The 13681-nt window shown below is 41.4% G+C and overlaps 1 protein-coding gene across 2 annotated transcripts in view; it reads right to left on the bottom strand.

Moving 5' to 3' along the window:
- Positions 1-251: 251 nt before the first annotated feature.
- The window catches only part of SLC44A5 (solute carrier family 44 member 5), a 120173-nt gene continuing 106743 nt past the window's right edge, over positions 252-13681 (bottom strand). For both annotated transcript variants that reach the window (XM_075320289.1, XM_075320291.1), the window contains one exon: positions 252-2764. In XM_075320289.1, the coding sequence (XP_075176404.1) occupies positions 2658-2764 (107 nt within the window). In that variant the 3' untranslated portion in view covers positions 252-2657. The remainder of the gene's footprint in view (positions 2765-13681) is intronic.

Below are 13681 nucleotides of genomic sequence, written 5' to 3'. Positions count from 1 at the left end.
GCTGGAGCCCAACATTCTGCACGTTATTCGAACTGTGGCCGCACTAATCACTTTTCTAGAGGCAGATCTATGTTCTCTCTGCCTCTTTAAATGCATCCTATGATTTGCGTAGACTTGCAGCAGCTGCCTGGCATTGATCACTAAAGTTGACTTTTCCGTCCGTTGTGTTCTATATAAATGGTAGATTTGTCTTGGTCCAAAAAATAATTCACAGAAAATCTATTTTAAAGCAAATCTTTATTTTTTTTCACTTATTGATAAACAAGAATAGCAGCAGAAACAACTCAGAAAATAAATGCATATGTGAAAAGTCCAGGACCTTCAACTTCAAATATATATATTTTTTAATCAAAATTTTCTAAAACCAAAGATTCTGCACAGCAGAAGTGAATAAAAGGAAATTCTTAGTGGGAATGTACTTAAAATGCGTAAAAAAAAAAGAAGCATACATTGCCTATCCAGTGGATAGTATCCACAAATAAAAGTTGGGGGAAATCAATGTGCAGGCCCTGGACCCTCGGTGATGTCAATCCGCGTCTCTTCTTTTGATTAGCCAGCCTGGTGGGCTGTGATGTGTCATAATGATGATATCTTGTCAGGTTGGCTAATGAAAGGATGAACCATGGATGACGTCAGGTCATAATGCCCGTCCAGCAGCTTCAGATTACTGATGTGGCCACTGGACCAGGTCCTGTAAATTGATTTGGACCATCTCCTGTCATAAATGTTTGATGATGGGATGTCCCTCTTATTCAGAAAATAAAAGTCTGATCTACCCAGTTTGCATAAAATGGTGCATGAGTATGAAAATAGACAGATAGCCACCGGCTATCACCATCAATCCCATGAGCGGAGATGTAGAGTAGGTCTATGGCCATCGTGCTTGGCAAACAGCTAAAAGGGACCCTTGTTTGAAGGATAGGTGGGAGTCTCATCCCCTGCAACCCGTGATCAAACATTTATACTCCGGCACAGTAAGATCTCCACTCACCAGTGGATGGGATGACAATGTTCTGGAGATAGAGGGGACCATCCATTTAAATAACTGTGCCAAATTTACATTGGGGGTTAATGACCAAGAAACTAAGAGTGTTATTGACAGAGGCGTAAGGTGAAGCTCCTGGTCCTCCATATGAAATGTGTAATGACCCCACCTAACATCGTACTGGTGTCTCTCTATAAAACCTTTGAGACCCTTATGCTCCAGGCCCTGATATGGCTGCGATGTCTGCACCCATCCCTCCTTATAGATCCCTATGATACAGTTACTTTCAGGGGCAGACATATCATTGGTGCAGGGGCCTAAAAATTAAAGGGGCCCATTTCCACTTCCAAAGCAAGGAAAACTGCAATATAATGAGTTTTTGGACTGCAAAGGGCGCATTTATTGTTCTTGCACAGGGGCCCATTTTCGTCTATGTCCGCCAGTGGTTAGTATGATGGTGGAGTCTAGATTTATAGCCATATTACAGGAGTACGCTTCCTTGTGCAGGACCAGCCTTATCCAAAAAAAATGGTGCAACTTGTACCAAATCTTTATTGAGCTCACCCCGATTTCATCGCTCCATATTTATCAAATGTCGCACCTTCATAGTAAATTTGGCATAAAAGATGTAGCGCAAATTTTTAATCATGTTTGGTAAACTTCCCAATGTTAGAAAAGCGCAAGAGACCAACAATCAAGTTGTCGCACATTAATACAGAATTTTGGGCAAATTGCAACATCTTTTGTGGGTTCAAATTGGTCGTAACGTAATTGGTCCTTGATATGGCCTGTATAGAAAATACATAAATATGTCGTACTGCACGCGGAAAAGGTTTACCATGCTTATCATTGCTCATCATTGATAAATTTGGCTTAGACGTTTACAACAATGAAATGCTATCATTTGTGCAAACATTTTGGAGCAAATGCAATGATGTAAGTGCTCTATATGTAGACCCAAAACTTGGAATTTTTGGAATATTCCGCCTATATATTTTTGGCGAATGACCAACGAAATGAAAAACACCAAAAAAGGGAGTATTTTTTCCTGAGATACAGAATTGCCTTTGTCCATGCACTTGAAAGGGGTAGAGCTCCAATGCCGGCACGGCCTGCGGATATGAGTGGCACTGCTTTAAGCATTAAAGAAAAATTCCTTTAAGTTGCAGAAAAAAAGCATTTGGGGGTAGAGCAAAAAAAAAAAAACCCAAAAAACATTTTTTATTTGTGTTTTCCTTAACACATAATTCCCTATAAGTGCTAAGGCACTTGGATATATTACAATACTACTTGCCCCTTTCTAAGAAATGAATCATTATGTACATGTCTAAAGCATAACTCTGCAGGAATGGCGCCTTATATACAGAATTTATTTACATCGATCAAGCAAGAACAGGACATTACTCTCTTGGCCTCCATACAGCTGGTGGCCTGACATTAAGGTGTCACATCTGTTGTCCATGGCAACCAATCACTGCTCAGCTTACAATTTTCCACAGCAGTTTTAGAAATGAAAGCTGAGCTGTGATTGGTTGCTAGGGACAACACGGCCTATTTCACAGATGCAGCCTTTTCATCAGTTTAGCCCTTTTATATGTGACGGTATTCTGTTTATTGCACCTTTATGGTAACAGGCACCTTTGGTATACATTCTGGTTATGGACTGCGACCGTCACTGCGGTTTGGCCGATACATTGTGTTTGTTCAAGATCTTCATCAAGGTTTTATTCATGAAATAGGGTTTTTCCGTGGAGCCGTCGTGTCGCTCTAAATCTTCCACTAGGAGTAAAAAGTCGATACACAATAAGTGACCCGGTGACATAAAAACAAAGGCCTTAAACTGTAAAATGTTCTTGTCCTCTTGAAGCGAATGTTTGTCCTTGAAAATCATTGTATTTTGTGGCATCTAAATTCTGATGAATACATCTTTATTATGGTCGAGCACCATTTTTATTATATATAGCTCCGAGTCCGCTGTACAGAAAAGGGGTTACAGGGGTATTCAGACCCCAGACATCTCTGATATATCGACAGGATACATACATGCCGAGAACCCATATAAATCTAGAGAACATGGTCTCCTGATATCCATATTGAGGCCGCTGTGAGAGGAGAGATACAGGACTCCTTGCTCACATAGAAGTGAATGGGAGTTATTGGGAAGATAATTGGGCTACGTGGCCTCCAGGACTCTAAGACACTGCTATGGGAGCCCAGTAACCTCCGGTGTGTCCATGCCCTTGGCCACCTCTCCCATATCAGCTCCCTATGCAGGTAATACGTTATTACCTATCCATAGGATACGCAATAGCTGCTAGATCGATCGCAGTCAGATCACAGGAACCCCTATTGATTGCCAGAACAAAAGAAGTGGTTGTGTGCTGTGGGAGTGATGGAGATAGTCAACCACATGCCCAACCGCCATATTGGGGGTGCTTTGTTTCCTTTTAGGATCCCTGTGGTCAGACCCACTAATCTAGCAGCCTCTCCCTTGGCTGCAAAAACAGAAGCAGGACTTGATCCACAGCTGGGAAACATTTTTCAACAACACATCAGAAAATGGCACTAGCAGTGGTCCATGAGGTTAAAAGCATCATGGACTCCACTAAGCGTGGTGTCCTTTATGTCTTTTGTAATGGGTTATATTAAAGACCTTCTAGTGACTTTATCTCATTTACTAAGTTATTTCTATCGTTTGAGAGGTTATATACTGAAGAATACAAAATATGTAGAGTTTTTTTAATTTATTTAATGCTTTAAAAATATATATTTTTTTACTTTTAGAGCCCACTATTTATACTAATCTGGCAAACCTTGGACCAGTATTAAATCTCGAGGGCCATAGCAGCCAAGGGGATGATGGAGTGACAGAAGGAGTACCTTCATTATGGTTCACCACTTAGATGCAGTGGTTGCTATTACCCGCAAAATCATAGCTGGTTAAAAGGATGTTTCACCAAATTTTTCATGTTGATCTGGACATATAATGTAATAGTGGCTGCAAAGCAAAATAGAACTTTCTTGTTTTTTTGGTAACTTAGCCTCTCTTTGCCTAAATTACGGCGTGTTGCAGGCGCTGCCTGCTTATGATTAGGCAGCATCAGAAAAACGAAAAAGTAGATAACTCCAGTGAAATCTCTCAGTAGGTGCCAAATAATATCTCCACAATAGAAGAGGCACAGGGTAGATGAGGAAAACCGGGTTTGATGCTGCGCTAAAAAACCACAGATCCAGGAGGTGCGATGAAATCCTTTTATTTGCACGAGTCAACGCGTTTCGAAGGCATAGCCGCCTTCTTCATCAGGACAAAAACAGAACAAGAAAGAACAGCATCTGTTGCTGTTCCTTCTTGTTCTGTTTTTGTCCTGATGAAGAAGGCGGCTATGCCTTCGAAATGCGTTGACTCGTGCAAATAAAGGATTTCATCGCACCTCCTGGATCTGTGGTTTTTTAGCGCAGCATCAAACCCGGTTTTCCTCATCTACCCTGTGATCTACATTTTTTCATCGGGGCTGCGGCTGACCACTATATGCACTTTCTGCCTAAATGCTCGTATAGGAGTTGTGCCTGTCACGACTAAAACAGGCGAGTACCTGTCTCTTTACGTATATCCCCTTGTCTACCAGATAAGACCCTATTTTGCGCTTCTCTCCTCCACAGTATGGAAGAGGCGAAATATGGAGAAAAAAAATAAAATTTCCCCTTGTGTATCCAGTTCAACATGAAAAATTTCATGAAGGGTCCTCTTTAAACAGTCGCAATAAACAACTGACCTCTTATTGATGGATCAGGTTCATCTCATGAGGCTGTACCATCACTGTGCCACGCATCTATAGCACATATTTCCCATCAGTGATGTACATAAAGTCATGGTCGAAAGTGTTGGATCCATTAAAATTGTACCAGAAAATGAAGTATTTTTCCCAGAAATGTATTGCAATCATTCATGTTTTGTTAGACCCATGTTTAGTTCCTTTGGGTGTATTGGAACAACACAAAAAAACTGAGAAAAAAAAAGGAAACTGGACATAGTTTCGCACAAACTCCCAAAAATAGGCCAGACAATATTGTTGGCATCTTTTCAAAATTGTGGTTAAAACAAATTTGTTCCAATCATGTGATGCTCGTTCAAACTAACCTGTGGCAAGTAACAGGTGTGGACAATATGAAAATCACACCGGAAACTAGATAAAAAGGGGAGAAGTTGGCTCAATCTTTGTATTGTGTGTCTGTTTGTGCCACACTAAGCATGGAAAACAGAAAGAGGAGAAGAGAACTGTCTGAGGACTTGAGAAACAAAATTGTTGGAAAACATTAACATACTCAAGGTTATAAGTCCATCTCAAGATGTTCCTTTGTCCACAATGTGCAACATAATCAAGAAGTTTACAACCCATGGCACTATAAATAATCTCTCTGGATGTGGACGGCACAGAAAAACTGATGAGTGGTTGCAATGCAGGATAGTCCGGATGGTGAAGAAGCCACCACAAATCAAGCTCCAAACAAATTCAAGCTGTCCTGCAGCTCAGAGGGCATCAGTGTTAGCGCAAACTATCCGTTCACATCTGAATGAAATGAAGCACTATGGAGGAGACCCAGGAGGACCCCACTGCTGACACAGAGACAAAAAAGCCAAAATTTACATGAGTAACCAAAATCCGTCTGTGAAAGCGTCTTGTGGACAGATGAGACTAAGATAGAGCTTTTTCATAAAGCACATCATTTTACTATTTACTGAAAACGGAATGAGCCCTTAAAAGAAAAGAACACAGCACCTACAGTCACATATGGTGGAGGTCAGAGATAGATGTTTTGGGGTTGTTTTGCTGCCTCTGGAATTAAGTGATTGGACTGTGTGCAAAGCATCATGAGATCTGAAGATTACCAAAGGATTTTGGGTGGTAATGTAGTGCTCAGTGTCAGAAAGCTGAGTGTGCGTTCTAGGTCATGGGTCTTCCAGCAGAATAATGACCCCAAACACTTCAAGAAGCCCCCAGAAACGCAAAGAAACAAAGTGCAGGAGAGTTCTGACGTGGCAGCAATGAGTCCAGATCTAAACCCCATTGACACCTGTGGAGAGATCCTAAAATTGCTGTTGGGACAAGAGAAGATGCCCTCAAATATGAGAGACCTGGAGCAGTATATAAAGAAGAGTCCAATATTCCTGGTGAGAGGAGTAAGAAGCTTGTGGAGGGTTATAGGAAGCGATTGATTGTTGCTATTTATCTCAAAGTGTGTATAACCAAATATTAAGTTGAGGTTGCTAACAATTTTGTCCGGACTATTTTAGGGGTTTTGTTGAAAATTATTACCTGTTTTTTTGTGTTGTTCCGATACACACACAAAGGAAATAAACGTGTTTGACAAAACGAGAAATTGCAATAACTTTCTTGGAAATATAAGTAATTTTATGGAACAATTTCAAAGGTGCCAACACTTTCGGCCATAACAGTATATGGTGAATGTCAGAAAAGGGCTTATCTAAGAGAAAAGTGTTTGCATCAAATCGGCATTCAATTAAAATGGCTTTGCTACAGTGGAAAACTGAAATAGTAGAATAATTTCAATATAATTCATGCTTCTCTTGCTATGGCTAAAGGTGGTGTCACACACAGTGATGGCGACAACGGCGTCGCTGCTAAGTCACCATTTTCTGTGACGTAGCAGCGACGTCCCGTCGCTGTGTGTCACATCCAGCAACGACCTGGCCCCTGCTGTGAGGTCGCCGCTCGTTGCTGAATGTCCTGCTTCATTTTTTGCTCGTCGCTCTCCCGCTGTGAAGCACACATCGCTGTGTGTGACAGCGAGAGAGCGACGAACTGAAGCGAGCAGGGAGCAGTAGCCGGCGTCTGGCAGCCTGCGGTAAGCTGTAACCACGGTAAACATTGTGTAACCAAGAAGCCCTTTCCTTGGTTACCCGATATTTACATTAGTTACTAGCACCGCCGCTCTCACGCTGCCAGCGCCGGCTGCCTGCTGCCTGCACACGTAGCCGGAGTTACACATCAGGTAAATAAGCAAAGGTTTGCTTATTAACCCGATGTGAACTCTGGCTAGGAGTGCAGGGAGCCAGAGCTAAGCGGTGTGCGCTGGTAACCAAGGTAAATATCGGGTAATGGTTGCCCGATATTTACCTTAGTTACCAAGCGCAGCATCGCTTCCATGTGTTGTTGCTGGCTGGTCACTGGTTGCTGGTGAGATCCATGTAACGACGCAGCAGCGATCCTGATAAGGTCAGGTCGCCCGTCGTGATCGCTGCTGCATCGCTACGTGTGAAAGGGGCTTTACCCAAAACTGAATAAAAAAAAAAAAGTTTGATCCAATTTCTAACTTCTAGAAACTCTGCTGAACAATAAGATTTATTACATATGAAGACATACAATAGACAGATACAGTAAGACATATAGAGCTATAAAAATGGTTGATTTTATTCTAATTTTACTGTATAAAACCGTTTTTTCAAAGTGCCGAGAAATTTGACCTAAATTTTTTTTATATAAAATTTCAATTTAACTTACCATTAAGTTACACAGAATTTGCCAAAACGGAATGTTTGTCTTAAATATAGATTACAAATACATTCCTGACATTCATGGATTTCTATTCTAAACATTTCGTACAATCAAACCCTATTTCATAAAATTTGAAACAATAAATCCATCCAATATTTTATTCAATAAAATTAATGTCCTAATTATTCACACCTTAAAAGTACAAAATTTTCCATTAATTTATTTTTTTTTAAACCACAAGTTATAAAAACATAACCATTAATATGAAAATGTGAGATCTGAAGCTTGCATAAAAATTGTTTGGCAGAACTGCGTTCCTACAAATCACCTATATTTTTCCCATAGAGCTTTACATTTGTGTCACTTGAAATGTACTACAATTTCCTAAGTGCACTTATCATGTCAGAATAAAGTTGCTAAAGAGAACCATGTTGGGGATACATTGAATGGTCAGGCTTACATGGAAAAAAATCAACCCATCAATCCTTATCAATTGGATACATATAGAAGTTTTTAAATTAAACCTGCTTTTTTTGCATTTTTGTTACTATGTTTATTGCATTTTTTTGCAAACTAGAAAATAAATAATTGTGAATACCAAAAAAAAACAAATATTATTCCAATATCCTCAGGAGCATAAATTAAAAAGTCCCTTAGAGTAACACTTCAGCATAGGTTACTAAATAATAATGCGGTGACTTACTGTACACAGTGTATTTTATGTGATGAAACTTCAGCTTATCTCTTCTGCCTCTTACATGTGATAGGTTTCTCCCCATCAGCTCTTACAAGCAGGAGGCAGAGGAGAGGAGTGTGAAATTGCATCAGTTTAGACACAATGACTTAGGGATTTAAAGAGCACCAACCACCAGGATTTTCATATATAAACTGAAGCCAGTGCTATACTGGCACTATCATGCTGATTGTATACATACCTTTAGTTGTGAGATCGGATGTATAGTTTCTGAAATATAGGTAAGTAAAGTTTGTGAAATGCACTGTTATTTGATGAGAGGTTGAATGGAAAATCTAATAAGTGGGTTGGGTTTTGCTAGTTATTCTCACCCCTGTCTGCTTGTACAGGGGGAGGAAGGAGGGAAGATGGACACGGGGAGGAAGTACAGGTAGGCAGACAGGGGCGGGAATAACTAGCAAAACCCGACCCACCTATTAGATATTCCGTTGCGCCTCTCATCAAGTAACAGTGCATTTCACAAATTTTACTTGTCTATATTTCAGAAACTAAACATCCGATCTCACAACTAAAGGTATGTATAGAATCAGCATGATAGCGACAGTATAGCACTGGCTTTAGTTTATATATGAAAATTCTGGTGGTTGGTCCTCTTTAATAGATATTGGTGACTTCTTGTAGTTTACAGGAAGTCAGAGACTGACTTCCTGTTTACGCATTAGGGCAGGTACTGGATGGGTCAGATGACAAAGCTGCCTATAATGAAAAGGGGAAAAATGATATGAATACAAAAATGTCCCCAAAATAACCTTAGAGGCTGTGAGAAGAAAAATGTAAGCCCCACCAAATGAAAAAAAAAAAAAGTAATTGCATCTTAGACATAGGGTTTATGGCCCCCTGTGTACCAAACTGTGTGATCAATAAAGTAGGATAAACAATAATAGAAACCAACAAAACATTCTGGAAATAAAATATGAAGTTACGAAAGTTCTTCACCAACATGTTTCTGTGCCGTAATCTCGTGTAAAAATGAATGCTATGAATAGTCATCAATATGGAAAACCATGTACAGGACTTTCCAGGAGAAAATATTGATGCTTAAAGGTGAGCTCCGCTATTAGAGTGCACAACAATGTGAAGAAACCAAGAATAAATCACACGTGCAAACTTATATTAGTAAGAAATGGACAAATCTGCTCAAAAACATCTGAAAATGACCAAACGTTGCCTCATTTATGCAAAATTTGTGCAAGTTAGGAACCTCAGCATGGAAACATACAGTAAATGTAGCATTAACGAAAAAAATCAATACATACAAAGTCATTAAAAAATGGAAAATAAGAGTAAAACGTGAGAAATGCATGAAATAAATTACATTAAAGGAGGAGCTTAGTGTGTGCCCCACGGGATTTTTGCCTCCTTTGGATCAACATTGTTTGGCCATGGGTTGTAGTCAATGGACATAAGTCTACCTTCAACCTTAAACACTATAAAATAATTAAGTCACACACAAAAATGATTAACAAGAAACAGTAAACGTAAAATATATGTGCCCAAAATAGAAGGGCGCATTTTTCATACATTTTGCATTTTTTTTTTTAAAGCCCTGTTTTCTGCTTCCACGTGAGAGTGCTTAACTTCACCATAAGGCCCTGTGCCCACAGGAGAAAGTAACCGCGGATTTTGAAACGAAAAACCAGCGGATTTTCTAGATTTTTCAGATAAATCCGTGGGTTTACACAAGTCCAGACACTCCCCATGTTATCCTATGGGATTTGGGGAGTGCTGTATCAATGCTGCGGTATTTGCGGCTGCGGAAAATGCTGATTTCCCGCAGCCGCACGTAACTGCATGTCAATTATTCATGTGAAATTATCTGCGGAATTCCTGCTCTTCCACTATGGAGATACAGGGCGGGAATCCGCAGGAATTCCACATGAAATCCGCAGGTTTACCGCAACAATTCTGCAGAAATACCGCAGCAATGGATATCTGCGAATTCCAGGGAGTTGCTGCGTGAACCTGCGGAAATACCTGCAGAAATGTCCGCAGGTAAGATCTCCCGTGGGCACATGGCCTAAAACCGAGCCGTGGTCTATTTGTTGTACATTTTTAGATGTTTTTATCTTTTTATTTCCCTGTTGATTTGTCTTTTTCATCACTATAAAGTATCTTTCTGTAACTCTGGGTGTGCAGCCTCTTACACACTTGTTCTTTATTTATGATTTACTAAAATATTTATTATAAATGCACAAAAGGAAATATATTTGAGATTTTAGAGAATATATAAACCCCTGTCCATATTCCTAAATAAGTACCATGGATGTCATAGAGGTGTGTTCTTCCAATTCATATTGTCCTGGGCAGAGATGACTAAAGCGTGGTGCACTCTTCTTCTGGTGGACATGGCCGGTCAATATCCGGCACGGTTGCCCATTCATGTGAATGGCTGGCATGTAATACTACACTTGCCCTGCAGTGATCATCTGCAGCCTGTACTCTGTAAATTTGAGAGGTCCGCAGCGTCCCATATTACCTTATACTAAAGGCCGCTTTACACGCTGCGATATCGGTACCGATATCGCTAGCGTGGGTACCCGCCCCCATCTGTTGTGTGACACAGGCAAATCGCTGCCCGTGCCACACAACATCGCCCAGACCCGTCACACTACTTACCTGCCCGGCGACGTCGCTGTGACTGGTGAACCGCCTCCTTTCTAAGGGGGCGGTTCGTTCAGCGTCACAGCGACGTCACAGCTGCGTCACTGAACCACCGCCCAATATAAGCAGAGGGGCGGAGATGAGCGGGACGTAACATCCCGCCCACCTCCTTCCTTCGCATTGCGGCCGGGAGGCAGGTAAGGAGAGGTTCCTCGTTCCTGCGGCGTCACACGGAGCGATGTGTGCTGCCGCAGGAACAAGGAACAACTTCGTTACTGCTGTAGTAACGATATTTGAGAATGGACCCCCATGTCACCGATGAGCGATTTTGCACGTTTTTGCGACGATGCAAAATCGCTCTTAGGTGTCACACGCAACGGCATCGCTAGTGCGGCCGGATGTGCGTCACAAATTCCGTGACCCCAACGACTTCGCATTAGCGATGTCGCAGCGTGTAAAGCCCGCTTAAGGCTGCACTAAGGTGAGGACAGTTGTCACAAATTTTATAAAGGTAAATAACTTAAACAAAAATATTTTTTTCCCAAAAATTTGCCTAATCTATGTAGAGTTTTTTCTCTTTTTTTTGTAATCATGGTAGAATGTGGCAGATAGTGATGGGTAAACTCACAAATATCCGGTATTGGTGGGTCTAACCGGATTTAATTAAAAAAAAAACAAAAAACAGTTCTGGCCTAGAATTGATCCTGGATATCTGGCTGGACACCGGTCCCCATATACGTCTATGGGAACCAGAATCTGGTGCTTAAAAATGGTGGTAGAAGGGATAGGAGGATTAGCGTAAGCACGTTATACTTACCAGCCTCCCTGATGCAGTTGCAACTGCTTCCAGGTCGCTCACTCTTCTTCTGGGCTCTCTCATTTACTTGACTGCAACCAATCACAGACATCAGGACTGCCGGTGGGAGGGGGAAGCAGTGAATATGCATGAAGGTAAATGAGCGGTCCCGGAAGAAGAGTGAGTGGCCCCGGAAGCAGTTACAGCTGCACTGCAGACTCGGTGAGTATAGCACGCTTCCTTTATTTTTTTAATTTCCCACATTGCCGGATCCAGATCATTAGTTAGAGTCTCCTGAGAACTCCGGGCCCAGATGCTTTTGAAACCGCGCGGATCTGCCAGACTTTTACAGTCGGATCGGTCTATCACTAGTGATAGACACTGACTGCACCCTCTTGGATTTCTTTCTGTTGCTCGGGAACAGACATTTTTAAAGTTGGTGTATTATGCCCCAGTTTATAAATTACCGAGAAATGACCCAACTCACAGATCTTTCTCACTGGTGGTAAATAACCACTCGGTCCTTGATTTAAGAGAAGCCAGCTCTGCACTTACTGTGATCGTATAGTGGGCTGCTGTTCACACACAGTAACCGATATGAGAAAGCAGAGCTGCAGTGTAAAGCATGGGCAAGAGTAAGTGCCTACATGACAGGTGCTTGTTTTTCTACAATAGTAGTAGCACTCAGTAAATACTTCAGGGTTTGCAATATTGCCATTTATTTACCCATATTCAGTGTACTATGGCAATACTGGTTGGAACAGAGGCCATGATCTCTAAAGGGGATGATCGTAGATATTGCAAATATATACTACGGTATTAAATGTAAGTAATCATGTGGTATTACACTGTGGGTAGGAAACACTCACCTAAAACGTCTCGCCACTTTTTTTATTACCTATCATGACTCTCAACTCGCCATCTTAATAACCTGTCGCCCAAGCTTCTTTCAGTTAATAGGGTTGACTAACCGTAATGGGTTTTTCCCATGAACAAAGTTAACTTTAAAATTGATTTTAATCAATAGATCTTGGAATAATAATAATTTCCATAAATGGATGTTACAGTGCCTACAAGTAGTATTCAACCCCCTGCAGATTTAGCAGGTTTACACATTCGGAATTAACTTGGCATTGTGACATTTGGACTGTAGATCAGCCTGGAAGTGTGAAATGCAGCAAAAAAAAATGTTGTTTCTTTTTTTATTTTTTTTTTAAATTGTGAAAAGTTTATTCAGAGGGTCATTTATTATTCAACCCCTCAAACCACAAGAATTCTGTTTGGTTCCCCTAAAGTATTAAGAAGTATTTCAGGCACAAAGAACAATGAGCTTCACATGTTTGGATTAATTATCTCTTTTTCCAGCCTTTTCTGACTAATTAAGACCCTCCCCAAACTTGTGAACAGCACTCATACTTGGTCAACATGGGAAAGACAAAGGAGCATTCCAAGGCCATCAGAGACAAGATCGTGGAGGGTCACGAGGCTCGCAAGGGGTACAAAACCCTTTCCAAGGAGTTGGGCCTACCTGTCTCCACTGTTGGGAGCATCATCCGGAAGTGGAAGGCTTATGGAACTACTGTTAGCCTTCCACGGCCTGGACAGCCTTTGAAAGTTTCCACCCGTGCCGAGGCCAGGCTTGTCCGAAGAGTCAAGGCTAACCCAAGGACAACAAGGAAGGAGCTCCGGGAAGATCTCATGGCAGTGGGGACATTGGTTTCAGTCAATACCATAAGTAACGTACTCCACCGCAATGGTCTCCGTTCCAGACGAGCCCGTAAGGTACCTTTACTTTCAAAGCATCATGTCAAGGCTCGTCTACAGTTTGCTCATGATCACTTGGAGGACTCTGAGACAAACTGGTTGGTTCAAGGTTCTCTGGTCTGATGAGACTAAGATCGAGATCTTTGGTGCCAACCACACACGTGATGTTTGGAGACTGAATGGCACTGCATACGACCCCAAGAATACCATCCCTACAGTCAAGCATGGTGGTGGCAGCATCATGCTGTAGGGCTGTTTCTCAGCCA

This window comes from Anomaloglossus baeobatrachus, chromosome 8, assembly GCF_048569485.1.
Source record: "Anomaloglossus baeobatrachus isolate aAnoBae1 chromosome 8, aAnoBae1.hap1, whole genome shotgun sequence".
Classification (NCBI taxonomy): Eukaryota; Metazoa; Chordata; class Amphibia; order Anura; family Aromobatidae; genus Anomaloglossus; species Anomaloglossus baeobatrachus.
This window is presented reverse-complemented; position numbering and strand designations above follow the sequence as displayed.